General features: G+C 44.6%; 1 protein-coding gene across 1 annotated transcript in view; it reads left to right on the top strand.

Moving 5' to 3' along the window:
• Positions 1 to 22,888, top strand: part of T265_12889 (hypothetical protein) — a gene marked incomplete at both ends in the record, with an annotated part of 75,647 nt that overhangs the window by 17,404 nt on the left and 35,355 nt on the right. The window contains 11 exons of the mRNA XM_009166064.1: positions 132 to 268; positions 3,958 to 4,022; positions 6,174 to 6,391; positions 7,520 to 7,577; positions 8,001 to 8,084; positions 9,882 to 10,037; positions 10,459 to 10,559; positions 11,519 to 11,638; positions 12,275 to 12,393; positions 15,843 to 15,939; positions 17,438 to 17,520. Coding sequence (XP_009164328.1) covers positions 132 to 268; positions 3,958 to 4,022; positions 6,174 to 6,391; positions 7,520 to 7,577; positions 8,001 to 8,084; positions 9,882 to 10,037; positions 10,459 to 10,559; positions 11,519 to 11,638; positions 12,275 to 12,393; positions 15,843 to 15,939; positions 17,438 to 17,520 — 1,238 coding nt within the window. The remainder of the gene's footprint in view (positions 1 to 131; positions 269 to 3,957; positions 4,023 to 6,173; positions 6,392 to 7,519; positions 7,578 to 8,000; positions 8,085 to 9,881; positions 10,038 to 10,458; positions 10,560 to 11,518; positions 11,639 to 12,274; positions 12,394 to 15,842; positions 15,940 to 17,437; positions 17,521 to 22,888) is intronic.

Here is a 22,888-nt window from a genome sequence, read left to right as displayed (position 1 = left end):
ACAGGGACGTTCCCGTGACGTCGACGCAGTTTTACACTACTTGCATGCCCACTAGTACACACTGTATGTTGAAAATTTCCCGTGTCACAACACAGCTGTGACTCAGCCCATCGTGCTTTTATTCACTTAAGGTTGTATACACCAGAGATGAAGTCGCTTTCATGCAAAATCTCGTCTTCTATCTGGAGCGTGCCTATCGGATCCCAGACTACGGTATGTGGGAACGCGGAACCAAACAGAACCGAAACATGGTAGAGTTAAATGCCAGGTAGGTCCTCTGTAGTCTGTCGTTCACCTCGTTCATGATCACTCCTGTGAATGATCACCTAATGTGCTGTACTTCGGGCCACTAGATCCATTTAAACGGAGAATTTACGCCACTCAACCACCGGCGTGGTCTTGCTTGTGTGCTATGACGTCGTCGTCAATAATCTTATGTTTTTAGATTGTTTATTTGGCGTCTGTAACGAAATACTATTCTCAAAGACTTAATCAAACACTATCAACCGTGAAATCAAACAAAACGAGTTCCGTTTGGCAACCTTGAAACATATGCAGTCCGGGGCACCGCAGCTTGTGACAGCGGATGGTGTAGGCTTGGCCTTGATCTTGATTTAACAGTTTGCACTTTGATTCTGTAACGCGCATATCAAAAACCATGATAATAATATTTACTTGTATCTATATGGGATCTGGACCGCGGAACACGATGCCATCCGAGTCTTTCAAGTTGTTGGGAAGAAGCTTCACTGCTAGAAAGCTGAAGAGCAAAGATGACAAACGGAATCCCTGACGGATATCTCTTTTTGTGACTAACTGTAGAGACTACTCTCTGTAGGCTCACTCATGCAAGGTGTTGGAGTATATAAATTGCAGAAGTATGACAAAAACTTGAGGCATACTTTTATAGAGAATATCGCCACAAAGTTGTGTGACCGACTAAGTCGAACGCTGTTTTTAGATCCAGGAAGATCTCATCCGTTGGCCTTTCGTATGTATGGCGATTTTCTAGGAGACAAAAACGTACAGATGTGGTTAATGCATCCACAACCCGGAAAGAACCCAGCTTGGTTTTCATGACCCCCGCTCATAAATGCTAGCGAGCCTTCTTAGGATGGTACTTGTGAGGAACCAATGGTTACTGAACTGATACTCCGACAATCCTCATGTTCAGAAATGACTAGGGGACTTCGGAGCTCACTAGTTCTGCAACTGTGCAAACTGGACTGGGAAGCGAAACATATACTCTGTGGATCGAACGCCCAAAGCACACAAAAGGGTTAAATCAACGATAAAGATACTCCACCGAACAACTAGAATATAAACTTCAAGAGTGATCGTCATTTGATCTATCAATGGATTTCGTCCTGTCTTGGAATGGCGAGATGGCTCAAGTATTAGAGCGCATATTTATTGACAGGAAGGTCCGTGGTTCGAACACGACCTCTGCCTCACGACTTCCCCTGTCTAGGCTTGGGCGACCTGGCAGCATCCCAGTCATCGTGCTTCCTTCGGCTAGCATGGCAGCTAGGCACTGGAAGGGTGTTGCAGCTGGACGATTTGTCTTGGAATATCCGATCAATATGTTACACGTGTTTTAGTTGACACATGAGATACTTGGGTTTGCATTCCCCGTGTTCTGGCCTACGTGACTTCATGTGATATGAACTTTACTGTTTAATCTATAATGGAGTAGAATAATTCTGACGACAAACCTTGGCTGTAATCTGAATTCTCTGGGACCAGGTTCAGCTATTTTTGTGAAACAAGCCCGTGCAATATGTTTCTTCTTAGTCGTTATATTGAGGTGCAGTCGCTTTATCACTGGATTATTGGAATCGTTTTCTTGATAGGTACGTACTACTTCCGGTGGTCGCAAGACCTACGCATCATACGCTATGAGTTATCGAAAACTTCCGAGTGCACTACTGAAGAAGATGGTTAAAATCCTGTCAGTGCATACGAAAGAAGACTTCGCTATCTTCAGTCAGATGTCTTAATGTTTAGTTGGTTGAACATGTTCGAATAACGAGATACGATGCCGAAAAGTGAGTAAGCGCCCGCACTGGTCATTATAGCTCAAACTGGAGAAGCCTCATCACGCATTGCTCGAGTTGTTTTTGGCCAAAGTCTACGTAGATCTGCTAGATGATCTTGCAGTCGAATTGAGTAACTTTGGATGTACACAACCACTGGCTTATTTTTGACGTTATGCTACGCTACAGCTCCCCCCTATGGTCAGGATATTTGTATGTGGAATATTTAACCCCTGCCGCACTGTAAACACAATCGTATCTCTAGGTTCCTCTGGTGGAGGACCAAAACTTTATGATGATCCATTTTCAATTCTCAAAGTTTTTTTTTGTTTTAAATAAACGTGCAAACTATATAGAAGCGAACTTCAGACAAAGTCGGCATATGTGTATTGGGCACTCTTCCAACAAAGCTGAAGGTACGTTGTCCCGGACGAGTTTCAACACTATGCTTACCTCCGTGCATACTCGACATTCTCTCATGTCTCCGTACTCTCGGTCATCTATGATGCGATACCGGACTTCTCTTTCAAGTCTACAATGGGATCATGTCCGTATCTAGCATTCATCAGCTGCATGTCATTGTGGGTTGTAATTTCACTCCCACCATTTCTGCTTCATATTATCGAAAGACGGCTTATATCGCCTGGTCTGGCGCACCGGAACCGTTCATATCAACCAAACAGTTCACGTCTCCCTATTATGACAAGGACACACCCAAATACCTATCTACGTCATTGTTGTGGAGTGTGTTATTGGAGCTATGTCACTGTGAACTGCTTACTTACAGTCATAGTTATACCGGATCCGGCTGGATACAGTTGCAGAGACAGAATGTGATAGAGTGATCAGATAGATAAGGAGGTGTTAAGCAGGTGGATTAAACCTTTTTCAGCTGTTGATCAAGGGAAAATCGAGAAAATATTTGGGGACCGCAACGTTCAGCTGTAGCACCTAACTGTCATGCCACCCATAGGAGGCACGAGGGCTGGGATACTGTCAGGTTGCCCAAGCGAAGTCGAGAGACAGAGGTCGGATTCGAACCACGGACATTCCGGCCAGTAAATTCGCGCTCTAACCACTTGGGCCATCTCGCCCGGGGACCGCAACATGAACAGCTGGTAGTTCGATGACTTAATGTCGCTTGCCATGTGCCCGCGGGTGAACATGAATGCATGGCCAGTCAGACAAGCATCTTAACTGCAGTAAGCTGTTGTTTTTCGCACTGCTTTTCTTGACGGTGGCTGTCCTAAATCAACACCCAGCTAACGCCCATTAGTTTCGGTGATGTGGAGGTCCGATTGCCCTAACCTTTGCATGTCACCAGTTTGTTTGCTTGCAGTGAGGGTTTTTAGGAAGGGGAATGACTTTAAGGACAAAAAGTGTTCGCTCATCCCGTGACGTTTATCCACTCAGGTGACACAACGCGTCTGGCACTTATGGCGAAGGGCTGTTCAAAAAACGGAAACGGCTACGAAAACCTCCCTTGAGGTGTTGTTCGCTTCTTTTTTGAGTTGATTTGACCACATGCCTCCACCGAGTGCAGTGGCACATCATGGCCAATGGGTTTCGACACAGTGGCCTTCGAAAAATATCCTTCATGGTGAGGATGCATTCCTTTGTGTGCTCATTTTAAGAGCAGCTCAAACCCTATTAATTGTGGTAAAAATGAGTAGCTGTACCTTCACAGACACTGGACCACCTCAGAAGGCTATCACCCATGTCCACTTGTACGTTTCGTTCGGAAAAAAGGTCGCACTGCTTCTACGAACCGGTACTAAGCTGGTGTGTCATCCGTGTTCGTGTAGAGATCATCTTGGTATGGTTTAGTTGAACTTGTTAGCGTAGGATTATGCCGCTCATTTTTTCTTGTTCTACAATTTTTCGCGAATTTCGGCTTAAACAATGCCGTTTTGATTTTCAGTTCAATCGGGATGGCCAAGGCTGCGTTGGAGTCCGTTTCCGGTCTCAATGTCTACGGCGCCGAAGGTAGTCATTCATCCACACTTCTGATGGACATTGATGCCCATAGCAGAAATCGGATAATCATGACAAACCTGCTACCTAGAGAATCAGCATCAAAAGTGGGTGACAGTGCTCCATAGGGCTCGTTATTATCGTTTTTTTCAAAGTAGTGCAGGTAGGAAGGTGCATTACAGCCTGTTAGTTATCTTGTCGGTTCTTAAACCTATGTTCGTGTGTACCACCGTCTGTTTTTTGTCTCTAACTTGAAACAGTTTGGTCACCCGTGTTATCACTCAGCTGGGTGCCACATCTGACTTATCGCGCAGTGTTCAAGGGTTGCATACATAAATTCGTCACTGAACTCAACGAACAATTTGCACCATTGATGTTTACACGCTATGTTTTGCAAACAATAGTCGTTCATCTCTCAAACCCTTCCGGCGCCTACCTGCCATGCCACCTGAATGAAGCACGTCATGTTTATATTTGTAATTACTACCCATTAAGGTTGCTGAAAATCCATCGACAGCCCACGACCGGTTTCGCCCTCCTTGGGGCTCATCAGGTAGGCGCAGTCCCCGGGTTTCCGTCAACCCTATGTTCTGCTTAAAACCAAATTGCACGAGATTAGCGAATATACACTCATCTGCAAACTAATTTTGTTCTTTCGAGAGACTCACCTGGAACCCAGCTGAATCTCTCGTTTATGATGTTCTCAGGGGTTGCTGAAAATCCATCGACAGCCCACGACCGGTTTCGCCCCAAGAAGGGCGAAAGACCCAAATTAGTTTGCAGATGAGTGTATATTCGCTAATCACGTCATGTTTATCAAGCATCCCGGCTGTATACCCCCACCAGTCATTGTATATCTGGTTTTATACATGTCTGAAACCAGTCTCCAAAGTATTGATCCGTAATCTTTCGGTCTTCTGTGTGAAATAGAACCAAGGTAATTGTTTTATTTCCAAGATCAGGTTATTTTCAGCTGCGTGATGAACATTTCAAACAATTTTAATATGGGGACAAGCGGTGGCCCATGTGAAGTTACATTTTCCAAAGTTATGTGTACATTTCAGCGACAATATAGTTACGCTAGAACAGGAACACGACCATTCAAGCGAGAGTGGTGTGACTGTGAACAAAGTCCATATCTCGCAAAACCCCAAAATTGCGACCAAAAGGTTGCCCAGTGGGTTTCAAGCTTGTGTCTGGGAGGTTCTGACTAGCGGGCCAATCGATTGTCACAACCAGGACAGTTCATGGGTCGTCGTTCGGACACACCAATCACATCGCTCAAGTGTGAAAACTTTCGCCTGTTCAGACGTGAAAACTCAGATGTGTCCAACGTGCGTTGGTGGAGGAGTGATTACACGCTCACCTCGCATGTCATATATCCGGGGTTCTAATCCCGCAACGGCCATTGAATATGCACTGCTGAAGAGCGCACCTCGAGTCTAGTGCTCCCCTTTGGTGTGGACTCAGCGGAATAAGTACGCCAGAACAGGAACACAACCGTTCAAACGAGAGTGGTGTGACTATGAGCAATGTAGTTTTTGCTGGAACGTGTGCTCCAAGATCGAAGGTTACGGGGAACTCTTTTGGATTAAGACCATTTAGCCAAGCCTTCAGAAAACTCTTGTGGATCTCACACTTGGATTTGTTTGGTGTAATTCACAGGAGTTCATAAAACTACAAGCTTTAGTCATTCAATGACATCCAAAGAAACGATTGTGAGGCCCCATTATGGGTATGAACTCTAGTTCCACTTGAACACTCTTAACTAGTGTGCTTGATGGCGCTTCTTACTTACCGGTAGCTTGTTAATTTTTTCACATCTTTTGAGTTTTAGTTGAAAGCAGACCGCGATAAGGTTGTGTACGATAACTCTAATCTCACATGCACCGTTATAGTTTACTTTAATTGCCCTGCTGTTTATGGCCTCCCATTCGCATCTACTTTGAGTTGCTCATCCGCTCATTACTGGTTTTTACTGCCCTTTCGAAGGGTTCTGAGTGGTTTCTCAGGTGCAAGCAACGTAGTGGGAGACCTCTCGCTGGTTACCCGTCCTTACTCACCACTCACCGTTCAGGTATATTTTGGCTCCCATTCTTTACTGACGTGTCCCATATCTCCGGTTAACTTTTACTGACATTAAATACTTGTTGTTGCTATAAGTGCACCACTTCTGGTTCCCTTTTCAGGGTAGTGATGTATCTCTGCTGCCAGCGCTCTGCTGGCCTGCCTACGGGGCCTCAAAAACTGAGCCTTCTGGGCCTGCACTAGAACGTTGTCTCCTCCGTCTGAAAGGTCAGTACGGCTTTCGTCGGTTCAACAGAGATGGATATGCGACAGTGCTTGACCAGAACACTCACTATCAACCCGGAGAACTAATGGTTCGTGCTTTCCCAGTGTCTCAGTTTGGCCGATGATTGAATATTGAAGTCTTTAAAAAAATAATAATTTCAACCTATAAACTGCCGTTTGGAACTTCGGAACCGCTGATTTTCTATTAAGACTCCCGATTTTGTGCGGCTTACTCTTCAGACGCTCCACGGCAGATAGGATTGATAAGATTACCGCTCGTTGTACTGTGACGTACACACGTGCAGGCTCATGAGTTTTCAACGGCTATCTCGGAGCGCCATTCACCATGTTGGCATCCTACGTGTTTGTGAACATTGTGATAGCTAGCTATGAAGGCTGCCCTATATTATTCCACAAAACGGTCTGTATGAAATTGAAGTATCCGTAGGAATAGAGACGATCTGTGTTTTCTGCCTAAATATTCTTGTAAACTCATTCCATTTATTCCACACATACTCTGATTTGCACACAACTTTGGTTTTGACAAGAATCTCAGCTGAATTGCCTGTTTTTGTGACGGTATGACTAAATTCCTTATGCTTCACCGGGCCGCATCATGTTTCACTTGCTATGAAATTCGATATATCGCAGTGCAATGTCTAAACTTAACACAAGGTGGCTAAAATCTCTTCGACAGCCCATGACCGGTTTCGCCCTTCTTGGGGCTCATAAAGAAGGCATATTCCCCTAGTTTCCCCTAACCTTATGTCCTACTCGAACCCAAGTTGGATGGAATTCGACAAGATTTTTCAGCAACTTCATGAGGAGCGTGTTACTTCTGGTCCGTTCATCTGTTTGTGTATGTTCTCAATTTCGTTTGTTTGGTAGAATATATCGGACCTTCTTTTTAATGTGTTACCATTTCTCAGACTCTTATGCCCAGCAACTTTTCTCTTTTCCAACTCCGGTGATGCCAGTGAAATCCCATCAGTCCGCAGTTCGAAGTCACAGATTCCTCATCCATTGTGTTCGAAACACACTGAGAACGATACAATGGATATATTCATACTTCATGAGATACGTGTAGGTTAGCTTGTTGAGGTGTAACATGAGCATTCCAATCATGGTTTCAGGTTTTCGCTGACTAAGATTCGTTAGTAGTGACCTTCATGATCAAGTGTCTTGTAGCTGATTCTCGCGCCATCTTTTCTATTCAGAAGTTCACCGGAATCGAGAGCGAATGGCCAATGTTCTTCGCGTACATGGCGATTGAACGTGAGTTACACGCTACAAAGCCCCTATCAGTTCAGAACGCTCATCCCTAAAATGTGGTTATTCTCAACTATTTCGGCCACATCCTGATCTATTTCGTTACGTTTTCGCGTTTCTTTACTTGAATCCTACATGAGGATGCCTATCGTGCGTGGCTGCTTTCTACATCCGGCGACTGACAGCTTGACCCGCGTAGGTTACAACGCAGTGTTCCTTGCGGTGGCAGACCATGTAAAGGGACTACAGACCAACATTTGATTTGACCACACCCAACCGATTTTTTAGTGAACCCTGTGACACTATTTCGGGTCCGAATAAGGGGCTTTTTGTCCAAACCACAGACTGAACGTCTTGCCCAGACATGATAGCTATATTCCCCTGTAGTTCGCTTGTGGATTCGCTCACTTGTAACCATGTTTTTTGTAGACTGTATGAACGGTGAATTGGAAAAGGCGATGGAATACGATCGTTTGATCCAGCCACTTTTGGTTCATCCAGTGCCTGAAAGATGTAAGTTATCATCGTTTTCACGAGGTTGTGTATATTTATGGCATCCTGGAATACTATTTTTTCTAGTAATATTTCACTGGGCGAGATGGCTCAGTGGTAAGAGCGCAAATTTACTGACCGAAAGGTCCATAATTCGAACCCGACCTTTGCTTCTCGACTTACCCCGTTTTAACTTGGGCAACCTGGCAGTACACAAGCCCTCGTGCTTCCTTCGGGTGACATGGCAGTTAACCACCGAAAGGGTGCCACAGCTGAATGAATTTTTGATTATTCCATCTAAGGACGAAATACTGCGGAAGTAAGCAGCGAAAATAATAATTGTTCAGCTCTGGCGTCGATCTAGCGCATAGATTCTGCGTTACCCCCAAGGGAGACACGAAGGCTGAGATACTGCCAGGTTGCCCAAGCGATTGAAAATCAAGCGTGGGATTCGAACAACTAGTCTACCGGCCCAGTAGTTTCCTAACCGCAGAGTTGCCTTGAGCTCAAATAACCGAAATTCTTCACCACAAAAGCCCTATTCTCATAGTGTCACTTAGTTGCCTCCATGAACGGGAGGCCAGCCGAATACAGAACTTTCTTGGATCACTGAAAAGCAAAACTGTGAACGGCCACCAACGTTGCCACGACAGCTGCTTTTGTTCGGTCACCCGGTTATTGTATACCAGTTTCTACCCATTCAACTTGTAGTTGCTCATTCTCATATACGCACAAATGAAACACTCAGAATTGTCCTAGTGGCCGCAACCGAAAGCACTTATCTTACTAGCGTTGTTGAAATTATTTCATCTTCTGATGGTGGCGATGCAGCCACTAAGGTACGAAGTGTGGCTACTTTGGACTGGAGGCCCGGAGGTAGATTTCCGCATTACATTACATTACAGTTAGATGGCAGGCAATGATACCTTCGACCAATATGGTCTTATACTTCTGGAATATCCGCTGGACAAGATCGTTACAAAAAATAAGTGGGAAAAACGGTTTTCGAGTGTTTTATACCTTCTTGGTGACCCACGTGTCAAACGACTAACGAGATACTGGGCACTGAAGGTGAGATGGCCCAAGTGGTTTGAGCGCAAATTTACTGACCGGAAGGTCGACCCCGACCTCTGCCTCTCGACTTCCACTGTCTAGGCTTGGGCAGCTTGGCAGTATCGCAGCCCTCGTGAAACCTTTGGGTGGTATGGCAGTTTTGGCAACGAAAGGGTGATACAGCTGAACGAGTATTATTATTATTATTATTATTATTCTGAGCAATCCACTGACTAGATGAGTGATCCCCATTTTTGAACTAGCTTATTTAAAGCTTCATGTCATCGTTCGGTAAATTTGGAAATGGTAAAGCTGATTGGATTCAGTAAGCTTCAAGGGTAGTATGAATTAATTATCAGACTATTAATATAAACATAATAAACGTTATTATCATAAATTACACTTCAACTTGTGGCATTGACTGACGCTAGAGTTCAGAGGTACGGTGGTATGAGACCTGACTAGACGAAAATCAGTGACTTCAAATAGTAGAGTAGTATGGTTGTGTACCGTACGCACTGGTCATTCTCAGGACGTCGCAACAGGTAAGTATTTGATGCGCAGGCCACGCGCACATGTCACACAGTCTTGATGTTGCATCAATCCTCATTTACAACCGTTGGAGCTTCGCGAGTTTCATCCGCGATGTCGTTATCGCTTCCCCACGTGGAATCTTGCACTTCGATTGAAAGTTGGACAAGTGTATGATTATTTCCATCTCATGAGTACTTGGCCCTCTAACTCTCATTTTCCACCTCGTTTCAGTTCCATGGCTTCCAAAATTTTTCTACGTACCTTTGGATGACCTGGAGAGGGAGCGAAAAGCCCGAGGCTCGGTCGTACGCAAAAGCAGTTTCCGCTTTCCCGGAGAGTCTTTCTTCTTGTGGGGCCAGTCGGTCTACATAATTTCGCAGCTCCTGAGTAAGCTGTTCAGTCCGTTTCCTTTGTGGCACTTTCTCTCTTGCGTTTCTACTTTTACATTACAATTGCGATACTTGTCCCAATCACTTGTGTAGGCTACTGTACAATCCAACCATTTATGAGCGATCGTCGACCCTACACCCATCTGTTGAACAGCTACAGAGTAGAAACGTCTCATGTTTTTTGAAACCGACTGCATCTTATCCGTAGACAAACTTATGCTTTCATGCAACAGTGCAATTGGGTTACTTTTGTTTAAACAGCGTTTACTGCATGCTTTTAAATGGTCGCTTGGATCACAGGGACTTATTCTCCACCTGATTCTTGGGTCTGTTGTTTGATGCCTAATCTTTCCCCAGCAATTCTACCGGGGAGAAATGTCGAAAGCTTTTGGTTATTTGCGTTTTTTTTACGTCTGCAGTTCACGGCTGTTTGACTCCAAGCGACTTGGATCCACTAGGACGGTGCCCAGCCTGGAGCAGTAAGCTTGGTGCTCTACCTCATTCGTCTTCTATCTTGGTGGTAAGTTGTCCGAATCTTTACTAACACCCAGAGAAATCTACTAACTTGTTAGCTCAAGTTCATTGGGTGGTGGTTAGATATTCGCTTTTAATATCGCTTGTGGTTGTGAAATCACGACATGTGTTATCGGAAGACGGGTGTTTTGGTCGGGAACACTATATTTTTTCTTCAGTATACCTGTCAGCGTGAGCTTAAATGTTGTATAGTTTGCTTTTGTGGACATCGACTCTGAGATGTACTTAAATGTTCCTAGAGTCCCAATTGGTGGGATGAATCATTACAGCAGATGTATAAAATGCCCAGGGTTCGGTTTTTGAACAAGGACTTTTCCATGGAAATATACTCTGGAGGCCTCACCTAAATGGTTCGATTTTTGAACAAGGACTTTTCCATGGAAATATACTCTGGAGGCCTCACGTGAATGCTTCATCCAGGACGACAGCAAGACTCATCTGGAACTAGATCGAGGCTAGCCGACTCCGATCTTCAATGGACCACTCTACAAATTCATTGCACAGTCTTAAATGGGTTCCGCAAGACACAACTCGTCTTCGTTGGCCCTATCCTGAATCGCATTACCAACTGCTTCGTTTACCGTGTATGATTGGCTCGACATAGAGACTTCATTAACAGAATTAACACTTCTGTCCTCCACGAGTGGACCTTTGAGTTCATTTTTCAAGTCCATATCAAGAGAATCTCTTGATACTATACTGAATTGCCGATAAGCCTTGATAGTTACCCCCTCCTAAATGAGCAATGGACATCCTGTGAGCACCATATCCACACGTGACCCTCAAAACATCTTTTTAGATCCATGATTACGTTGTTCCGTTCTCCACAGTTTATTTTTCTAAACCACTTCGTCCTGTTTGAATCTTTGTTTAGTGCTGTTGCGCTACCCCACCCTTCTAGTATCTCACTAAAGCTCTTTTGGCCTCCCGTATGTCTGCTTTCAGGACAAACCTTTGAACCTGACGATTCAAGTGGTACTAATTTCTGAATCCGCCCGACTTCAACAAATTCTGGCTACCTATGGCATAATCACACAAACTCCAATGCAAGTGGAGCCGATCCAGGTAACCTTCTCCCATAGTCTACCTCCTTCATTTCAACTAAATTGTTTGGTCGAGATCTGTCACTTATCGGGTAATCCACTCTCGTTTTATTTCGTATCCGGTTGATATTTCAACCCAGTTACGTGGGGTCTCTCCGTTCATAAGGGAGAAGAGTGTGGAGGCTTCCTCATTCGTGATCTTAGAGTTGAATGTGATGTCTACCGATTGCATCGCTGTGCTATGTCTGCTTCTGGTATGAAAATTTGCCTACCAATTTTATATTGCACCAAAATTTTCTGTCCAGCGGTTTTACCTTTGATGGACTCACTCACACCGTGCACTTTACGCAAAGTTCGATTGCTTACAGCTGGAACCACAACTACCAGCCTGTTGTCATATAACCGGACTGTAGTTGTTAGAACCCGTTTTTTAACCCGCAAATTTATGGAGCCTCCACGTGATCGTCACTTCAACTAACTTTGTGAACAGTACATTTCCATCTGTATCATTGTCCAGGATTACATCCTCACCTGTTTTTCAACAAGCTGATGTTTTGCGTGCCATACTTTGCCTTTCACTGGAAATTCGGAGAGGTCGTTGTGTAAATACTGAGTAGCTCATTCTTCCCTATGTTTCAACAATCTTGTTCGCTTTCAGATTTGGCCTCCGGATCAGTTGGTTCGCGTGGGAAAGTTCATGGGCTGCAGCCAGAGTTTGGGATTGACTGGTCGACCACCCAGGCCTGTGGGACAACTGGGAACCAGTCGGTTTTATCGGTAAGTCAGTTATAGTCTGGCTAGCTTGAAAACGTCTGATAAGTCCTCCATCAATCGTCATTTCGTAATTGAAGGTAGAAACCGGAAGCAGCTCAAGTACTATTCTATGGATGTCGCCTTTCGTTTCTCCTTCGGGAATAACCACTTCTCAAAACGTATCTGATTATCTACCTGTTTCTTCGGTCTGAATTCAGGTTATCTGTACGTTGATACGGGTAAATACCATCATGGTTCCGAAATGGGCAGAGGAATGAGACCTTGCATTTTCTCTCCCTAACATTAACACAAAAAATCGAAAAAATCGTTCACCTGCAACACCCTTTCGGTTTCTGGCTGCCATGCCACCTGAAGGAAGCACGGGGGCTGGGATACTGCCAGGTTTCCCAAGCCTAGACAGGTAAAGTCGAGAGACAGAGGTCGGGTTTGAACCGCGGACCTTCCGGCCAGTAAACAAATATGAAAAGAATATATCAATGAATATGCCCAGGATGCAAGCGTGGCCACCATATGAAACTACAAAGAGATAAAGAACTTGTCTGACTAGTTACTCCCCTCATATAAATAGTCGGGTAATGAACGCCTAACTCCGCGGGTGGTTTCCTGTATTCTCACATTCAACAGACGATACGGTAGACGGTTGACGGCTCTAATAACCAACACGACCAGGTCATTAGGCTACTCATCCTAGCTGATTATCTGCTGTTTGCTTATCTTCATTGAGACTGCCTGCTGCCAGAGGGTGAATGATCTCCGGTGATGTCCCGGATTGTTTCTGCTTAAAAAAGATGATCAACGACAGCCCAGAGTCAGCCTGTCCCGATTCCACTGGCGCGTTACATAGACAGCTGTAGGACTGAAGTCACCCTCGACGGCGGATATCCAATTTTCGCCCAGCCTTAGGACGTCAGCGTCTTCCTGCGCGAGATGGTGCTGACAATGAAAGTTTGTTTAGTTCGTTATCGGGTTTAGACAGTATGTGTCAAAACCATTTAAGGTGTCGCTGATTCCGATAGGTGGGTGGTTTGGTTGCAATGATGGCTGAAGTGGTTAGAGCGCGAATTTCTGACCGAAAAGGTCCGTGGTTCGAACCCGACCTCTGCCTCTCGACTTCCCCTGTCTAGGCTTGAGCAACCTGCCGGTATCCCAGCCCTCGTGGCATGGCAGCTAGGCACCGGAAGGGTGTTACAACTGAACGATTTTTTACCTGAGGTGCTCACCAGATAATCGCACTTCGGAATTACATCATAGACACCAGTGGACGAACGCTGCAAATGTGCGATGGTCGTTACCTCGACGGGGTCGGATACGTGAAGCTTCCTACTGAAGCTGATTCCCGATATCACGCTTAGGGATTTGTTCTCCTGCTTATTTTAGTGCTGCCAGAACAGTTAACGGTTTCTCTCTTCGCTTGTGTGTTACCCACCTATTTGAATTGAATCAACTTGGGAGACTGTCTTTTCGTTGGCGGAAGGTAGGGCAGCCGTAAATTCATGCTTGGGCTGAATGGTCCCACAGGCATTTATCTCCATTCCGACAAGCAAAGCATATTGGCTGATGCTGTAGAGGGCCACTTCTAATGGCAAGTAGATGTAGTAGGATCGCTGAACTAGCCCTTTATGTTAAGCATGTTTGTTATCCTGCTTGTATGAAGGGTCTTGTTTTCTGCTTACTATGGTTACCATTCAGCTATGGACACATGTATTCCCACAGAGCTATTATTGATGAGTATCCATGTTTTCGTATCAGATACCGTTTCACCAGACCTTATTACTTTTTCGTGTTTTCCTGGCGACCCGAAGAATCAGAGGGCTGCCATATAGTTCAAATGAAGACCTCAGGGGTAGGTGATGCAAAGGTACTAAAGCTTACGAATTCAAGTGCCCGTCGACGGGAGATCTGGGCATGTCCTCAAGAAGGCCGATGTGGTGACCTAATATGGCTGAGACATCCTCTTTCAACACAACTTAGTATACACGAATTATTCCAGTTTGAAAATGAATTCAGACGTGGAACGGGTATCTGGTTGAGATGGTGCAACGCTTGCAAGTTTGTTTTAAGTCAGAGACTAGCAGTGATACAAATGGGACAAAGCCGACCCACTGGTTGTGGCAAGTCCATTAGACCAGATATGCAGTGATAAATATCGCCTCCGATTCGAAGTTCATAGCACCTTTTAATCTGAGAATACGACAATCAACTTCTTATACGGTAATGAGAAAGTAAGGTCACTAGACTGTCGGCCCATGTCAAGAGGGGAGACAATCGTTCAGGGTTTTTGTTCACAAGTTACCGCAAACAGTTTAACAAGGATCCACGTTAATTTTCAGCATGCTGTACTGGTGCCATTTTGCACGAACCTTTACTCTTCGTAACACTAAAGCACTTTCCTATCACTCAGGTCAATGAACTGAAATGACTAAATGCCTCCGATATTCCAGCTTTTCTGTTACATATAGCCGAGTCCCGTCATTAGATCTTTAGATAAAACCCAAGTATTCTTCAAGATAATACTCTTAGGGTTGGCATTGAACTCACCATCCTGTTCATGTGTGTTGCATCCTTGGATGATGAAAAACGCTTTCTCGTTCTCTCAAAATCAATAGCCAAACCATGTAGAAACTGTGTTAAGCGTACTGACTATAAGTACTAAAATTTTGCAAACATTCGCTCCATGTTCAATCGAGAACAGACAGATTTCAGACGAAACAACCCTAACCGCCACTGAGCTTGAAAATATTCACATCAACGTAGTTTAGCAGAGCTACCGATACTGTTGTTTTTTGGGCCGGTGATTGGCCAAGTGACTAATTGGTACAATGTTCTATCACGGGTACTGACTTTATTTGGCCTCTTCGTGAACGGTTTTCGGATGCACACCAAATTGTGGCTGGCGGAGAAGGCCTTTGCGATTCGTTTCGGGGGCAGCCTCTCCTCGATGCAGTTGGTTTTTAAACATTTCTCGCACTTTCTAAGCGTTGGAAGTTATAGCTCAATAGTACTTACTCTGTTGCAATAGCCACCGTTCTGGTACAATAAACCTATTTCTCAGCCCCTCATACAAAGTGGGTTTTTGAATGGAGACTCCCCTTGGCGATCACAGTTTTCATATCCATTTTAAGAACTATCTCATGGGCCTGTTTTTCCTAGGTTTAAATTGCCATCAGGATTGCCCTTGTCAACTCTCATTGTTTAGTTTCTTACCAAAATATCCTTACGAATCGTTCAACTTTGGGACGTTTGTAGAAGTTTGTACAACAGCAGTAGGTGATGAGCCGGGTGGAGCTCATCTTTAACTCAATTTCCGTGAGCGGCCTGCACCTTCTTGTCAGCCCAAAAGTTGCAGTTCACAAAGTTATGGTTTTTCAATAGTCTGTCCGGACTGTTTGTATTGGTGGTCTAAACTTATTTCCACGAAATTAATTTTGAATCTCGAATACTTTCCCTTACAGAATCTCCGGATTGACTGTGCTTTGCTATCCTCTCCTATTTGAAGCTCAGGATTTTTACCTGTTGCACGACATGAAGGTGGTGATTGATGAGGTTAAAGTAAGTAGTGTGAAAGCGAGTGTTGCCCAGATGTGAGACTGTGTGTGTTTATTGTATATTCACTGTATGGTGGTTGATTCTGCTCCATAACGTCCGTCTTAAAGCAACGTCTGTCAATCCTTGTTACCCCGTGCATCCCCTCCAAAACATGTTCAAAAGACTCCCTGGCGTTAGTGATACATTCTAAATAATTTCTCTTTTGGAGGAACTGCCTGCCTGATAGGTCGACTCAGATGGTCCGTTTGGATGTGGAGTTTCTTCACTACCTAGTTTCTTGTGAGCTAAGCAAAGCAATTTCTTTAGTTCTATCATTAAAAGGCTCTACTTTTCGAACCGTTATTTAAACTCACTACATTTGGGTTACAACCATACCAGGCTTCCCCAGACGCAGTGAAAATTCTGAAGTGTAGCGTCTGACTGAAAGCACAACATTTTCATTCAGTCTGATGGAGATGTCAGTTAGCGAGAAAATTGTCGGTCTCTCTTCTTCAAATCCGGAGTAGACGAAACAGTGCTGCATTTGAATAAATTGACATGGTTGTGTAGCGATTAAGCGGCAGTGTTCTCACACTGTTGTTACTGTCAGTAAGCTGGCGATACTGCTTCAAAGAGCATGATGCATGTCATTTTAGCTCCAATTTTCCCTTTACATGTAACAGCGTTGTACAGCCCGGCGCACATGCGGGTGTATTGACACACTTTTGTGTGTGGACTACTTGTCACGGGCTGAACTTGTATGATTTTTCTCCAAGCTAACGTTGCTTTGGCGCCTCAACCCAGCAAAATTGTCTGGTACGCCATTTTGGAAAGATTTAGGTACCCTTCCGAATGGACACTTGGATAAGCTCCTCGTTACTCACGAATTGTCCCTCAAGTAAGTAAAACTCTACCTTTCTGGAAAGGATCCGAGTGTTTCTCCTCGCACGTCTTCTACAGAACCTGACGCCTAACGGATCTAACGATCGTTCGAGTGACTTCTGGTCGAGCAGTCCAGGTAATGCTCATCTGTCCTCTCGTGCTGGGTTTGACAGTTAAACGCCAGTATTTACCACTGGTGTATTGCCGTCCATGATGCTAATCATGATACTGTCGACCACATCAAGATGGAGGTGAGGTAGTAAAAAAAAGGCGTCCGGTTGTTAGAGAGATTTTTTGATGTGTGATCAGTGTACGTATTGGACTTGTATGCAAAACCAACCTGCCTATATGTTCCACCCTATGAAGTGCCGCGAGGAGATAAAGTTCAAAAGCATAAGAAGCCCAATCTGACTGCACAGTGGTTCAAGTTATTCGAACACAAGACAAAGAGAACCTACGGCTAGTGCTAAATTTGTGAGGTTTAGGGTTTTATATTCTCCCCCATCCCCATTAATAGGAATCCCTTCCCTCACGCAGTTGAGAACTAGTACCATAATCCATCGAACTGTCATTGATGTTTCATAGTACTCGATGGTCTCGTCACACTTGGGTTTAATGTGACCATCTTCTGTTTTTATAGACTGACTTCAGGTTTCTCTCAGACTGGTGGCGTCTCCGAGGACGGCCAACATTTTGCTTTCTAATCAAAGAGGATATGGTAAAGTGAGTTGGTCTGAACGTGTTCGGTCTTTCCATTTTATCCAGCTTTGATTTTGTTAGCTTCTGCGGAATAACAGCGAAAGGCTTAGTGACCGCTAGTTTATGTGGTAGATTGGGTTGGTACTGCCACAGTCCTCTTTACGCGATATTATCGGCTTCTCATTTTCCGATATTGTTGCTGGCACCGCAAACCGGATGCCGAGACGAGCGGCATCTTTTTTTTTTTGCTGTAAAAAGCACCTAGCGTTACTGCGTTGATTTATGTAGGGAACAAGAAAGAAGACTTCCTTCATTTAACCGCCGTATGTGACTAAGGTTACGGCCGAGTTCAAATCCAAGATAGCCCGCAAAGTTTTATTTCACTTTCCATTAATTTATCTGTTTGAACCCGGCTGAGATAACAGTCATCCCTTTCCTACTCCTTTGATTGGTTGTGATTGGAAATGGATCTGCCGGTCAACAAACCCAGACCGAGACTGATGGGATGCTACGTGGATTCCCCAGATACCGATCTAAACCCGAAGGAATACTATTATTTCTAGGCAATGCGCAGAGATATTTTGAGAGCCACCTTGGGGCTTAAACACAACAACATAGCAATGAGTGTCAATTCTTTTACACCAAGTACGCAAATAAACCGAGTCTTGAAAAACTGACTCGAGAGCAGCTAGCGGGATTCCAGCCTAGTATGGGTTGTATTGACCAAATCTCCGCACCTCGTCAGGCATTAGAACAACGCCATATGTTTGAGTGACCCACAATTTAGTATTCCTGGATTTCCAAGGTGCATTTGACTCGGTTGACCGGTCTATTCCCCAATTTCCCATCAAGGAATGTCCCGTAAGCTTGTGAATATATTGGGTTCTTTGTATCCTCAGACTTCCGGACGTGTGAGAGTGTACGGCGAGCTCTTCAAAAGATTCCGTACACAAAAAGGTGTCCGTCAGTAATGTCCAATCTCTCCATTCCTATATAAATTCGTGATCGATGAGATAATGAAATAAATGCTGGAAGGTCTCCAAAACCCTGGTGTTCAAATAACCTGAGACAAAAACCTTGTCCGTCTATAATATGCAGCCGACATCGTTCTCCTCTTTAAAGAGAAGTTGCAGGTTTTTTTGGATGAACTGACCAAAGTCACCCCATCCTTTGGCATGCACTTTGCACTCACAAAGTGGAAGGTCGTGCTCCTGGACATGTAGTCACTGAACACGCCACTTGCAATCCAGGGGAAGTACTGGTAGCTGTGGATCGTTTTACGTATCTTGGAAGTTGTATTAGTTTTGATTGCAGTGTGACAGGTGTGGTCAATCACGAACCTGCAAGGCTCGGGTCGCGTTTGCTAAGTTGAGACATGACGTCAAAGTGGTCCATCCCTGAATCTCAAAGGACATGTGTCAGGCTACAGTGCGGGTTATTTTGTTGTATGGCTGTGAGACTTGGCCTATTCGAGCGGCGGAAATGAGACGTCTTCAGGTGTCCGACAATCGTTGTCTCAGAGCGATAGCTCGCATGGGTTGGTGTCGGCGAATCCGTAACCAGGCAGTCAGAAAGCGTGTTGTCGGTTGTGCAACGGGTACTTCCATTGAAGAATGTGTCCAGCACCAGAAGCTGCATTGGTTGGGACATGTGTTGCGTATGCCGAACCATCGTTTGCCGAAGAGAGTGCTGTTTTTCATGCCCAACTCAGAGTGGTGTAAACAGAGAGGTGGCCAACCCTTGACTTGGCAGAGGAGTATGAAGGAGACCACGAAACAATTGGGTGCTGTCGGTGCTACTCGCCTTCCAGGATGGGGACCGCGTGATCCTCACTGTGCCTGGTGGGAGACACTACAAGATATGGCTGCCAACCGATGTCAGTGGCGTTCTTGTTGTCAGTTTCTATCCAGATTGCCTGAGTGAGTGTCTGGGGGTATAGGCACCTCGGGATGATTGTGTTAAGCTATCAGAAGTCCCTTCCCCGTCCACCTTTATTCTTTTCTGTACAATAAGGCTTTCAAATAAATCATGGTTATACGGCAGCGAAGCATCAGTGTTGAACACTGATGTCATGCTGTCGATGATGATGATGATCCCCATAATCGGTTCATTGGTATCTGGCACCTTGGAGGCAAATTTTATATTCCTAGAGAACAGTAAAATGCGGTTCTTAAGAGTCGAAATTGGTAGATTAATGTTTGAAAAAGTTCACGTGTTCGATGGGGAGTATTGACAAACAGCGGTTGCACATCCAATAAACACATGATTGTCTTGCGGCTGTCAGCGTGCTCAAGATGGCCTCGAAGTTTACAGTTACTTTCCAAGCTGTATTTCCCAAGGATTCTTCGGATAAGCTCAACGGTATCTACGAGCCGTTTGGCTAACGATTACGAATAAGTACGTGAGTTTAATAGTTCTTAGAAGCATGGTCGCAGTCTACGATAACCGTCTGGGAGGCAAATTCATGCAATAACGAATAACGTGCTTCTGTGTCAGACTGCATGTGCGGTGAAACCGTTTGGTATATGGGCTGAAAACTGCGTTGAGGTGTGTGGCACAACCTTTTTCGTTTAGAGAAAGGAGTCCGATCCCTTATCTGGTTTAATTACTAAGAAAATAGACCGGGGGTGACAGGGAACTGAAGAAGGTAAACGTTGCAGTAAGGGTAAGGGCGTCGTGGACTGTTAGTATGGTAGCCATTAGGATTTCTTTTTGAGCAGAAACGTTATTATCCATGAGCTTCGTACTGCAACCGATTAGCTTTTGAAATATCGAAATAAAATTCCCGTGTGGCTTTCAGATTTCGAGCTACTCTTTTACTGTTTGAAGATTCGCGTAGTTCCTTCCTGGGACGTGACCTATTCATATCACCAATCAGATCCTCAAACTACCTTTGGATCACTCACATATTGGGTTAAATCCGCTAGTTTTCAATATCGTTGAGACCATCTATCACCCGACATTCAGAGATGACCCCACATGTAGATCTGTCGGGGGTGAGATGGGCCTAGTGGTTAGAGCGCGAATTTACTGGCCGGAAGGTCATTGGTTCGAACCCGAACTCCGCCTTACGACTTTCCCTGTCTAGGCTTCGGCAACCTGATAGTATCCCAGCCTTCGTGCAACCTTCAGGTGGCATGGCAGCAGCTTTTATGTGGATCTGTCTGGCAAGTTTCAGAATGTTTTCGGTTTCGCATGGCCCGTTGGAGTTGAGCTACGTGCAACTAGGTATTTCAGCCTATACACGAGATAGTGAGCGCGACGGACACATTCATAACTCCCCTTACTCTGTATAGATACTGAAGCAAGTCCAAACAACTCAGTGGTCAATAGGATCGGAAAATTTTAAGCGACGCCTGTACTATAACGTGAGGTATGTTTGGAATAATATACTGGTAACACCTGTAGTGTATAGTGTACTCGTTGTCGCCTGTGACCACTTCATAGATCGAATAGCTCAGCAGAATTCTTAGTTATAGCTAATCACCCACGTATAACACCAGATGTCATAGCAATCGAAGGAACCACGAAAGTCGAGGTCGGTTCCTTAAGCCTGTGGCAGTCGAAGTGTCAGGTTCAGATATGAACCACTGCCCTTTCGGTCTGTGAGTTCGCTCTTTAAACCCAGCCATCTGGTGTAGAAATGTTTTCATTAACGAGGAGTTACGGAAGCCACAGGACCTCTACATGGTTATAGTCTGGAGATGCCAAGTGCAAAGTGATGTGAAAGTGTGTTAGAGCACGAAGGCACTCTCCCAAGCTTTGAAGAATTGCAAAAAAGGACTGTAAATCCATGAATCGGCAAGCAACCAATAGATGCTTTTTACCCCAAATTCATTCATTCGACAACGTGACCAGACTGAACAACGCGAGATCTCACAGCGCCGAGCAAGCCCTGCACGTAGCTAGTATCGCTGTCGACATACTGATCTAAACAGCATTTGCCTAGAGCACAAGCTGTTCCCTTTCTTATTCATTCTTAACAGTTGCGATTTTTCTGTCGATAATGAAAGCCATAAGTTTTCAAATTCAATCTCGCAAAACATATGGAAATAAGTGCGTTGAGGAACACTTTTCGTCCGTTTCATTATATGAGCTATCTTACAAGGCGATTGAAGTATCACAGGGAACCCTGCACCAACAAACGGTGAATGATCACGGAATATTCACTTCGTTGATTGCAGGTTGTGAAACCGGACCTGCTTTCGGACAACTGGAGCTAGGTCCCCCATTATTTACCTGCCCGGAAATTGTTCTTTTTCACTCTGTGCCGAAATGACATGTGTTTATCAATCCTGTGAGATCTAGCTAACTTTGTTAGAGTGATGGCGTATCGCTTTGCTGCAGATTGTTGCGAAATTTCAAAAGTGTTTTACAATAAACTGCCACTCGACTGGTTGATGAGATGTGAACAGGTAATCCAATTCATCTCTCGATCGCAATTGCCTCTTGTTTCCGGCCTATGGACCTCCGTTTCACATTTTGGTTAGTCATTAAGTAAGCTTTTAGCTATTTTAGTTACCTGTTTTATCATAAGTTTTCCAGCCTCTTTGTGTTAGGCACTTCTCGGCTGAAGTGATTGCTAATTATGTCGAGTTCGAACCGTGTTCGATACTCAGGCTTTCGATATCTCTGAAATTCGCCCATAAAATTCTGGTATTGGAGTAATAGACTTTGCTGACTTCGAGTATGTCTAAAAAGCCCAGTCAGTTTGGTGGAGACCATTTCGTCTAAGAAATCTGATGGAAATCCTCCACTCTATTTGAGAACAAACTTATGAGAAAGCATAGTTTTGTGCCATCGGAAGTCTTCCTTTCCTTCATCCACCTACTCCTTTTGGAGCTAGTGGCTCACGTTTTGTTACTGTCTTTGTCCAATTTCGCTTTTTATTCCTGCCTTCTTCCACCTATCGTTTATTACGCGTGACTGTGTCTCTTACAAGTTCACCACCATTCAACTGTTTCCTCCCGACGAGTAAGCATAAAAGTTCGGTTGTTACTTTTGTTCGACCCTTCGGTGCCTTTGTTGGTCATAATCCGATGTACGTTTACTGGTTATCTCTTCTAGGGGTCGATCACAAGATCGTAACAAAGCATTTCACCGTGCACAGTTTTGTGGTTCCAAAAACTGCACTCCGTAGTGTCAATACGCGCCTTCCAAGTGCATCCATTCCTTGTTTGATGAACTGAAGTAAAATGATGAACTATTGGAGTGCTTACTTTTGAATGGACATAATCGCTAGTTCGCTCATTTTTACCTATCTTTTTATGGCTATTTCACTCCGAACCGGCTCCAGCTAACCTGTCACGGTGAGAAGTTCGGTTTTCCCGGTGTGTTTTTGGATCTTTTGGCATTTATTCACTTCAGCGACGGATAAGCCACTCAGGCGAGC

Source organism: Opisthorchis viverrini (genome assembly GCF_000715545.1).
Source record: "Opisthorchis viverrini unplaced genomic scaffold opera_v5_21, whole genome shotgun sequence".
Taxonomy (NCBI): Eukaryota; Metazoa; Platyhelminthes; class Trematoda; order Opisthorchiida; family Opisthorchiidae; genus Opisthorchis; species Opisthorchis viverrini.
The sequence above is the reverse complement of the archived record's forward strand: the minus strand, read 5'-3'. Positions and strand labels throughout refer to the sequence as shown.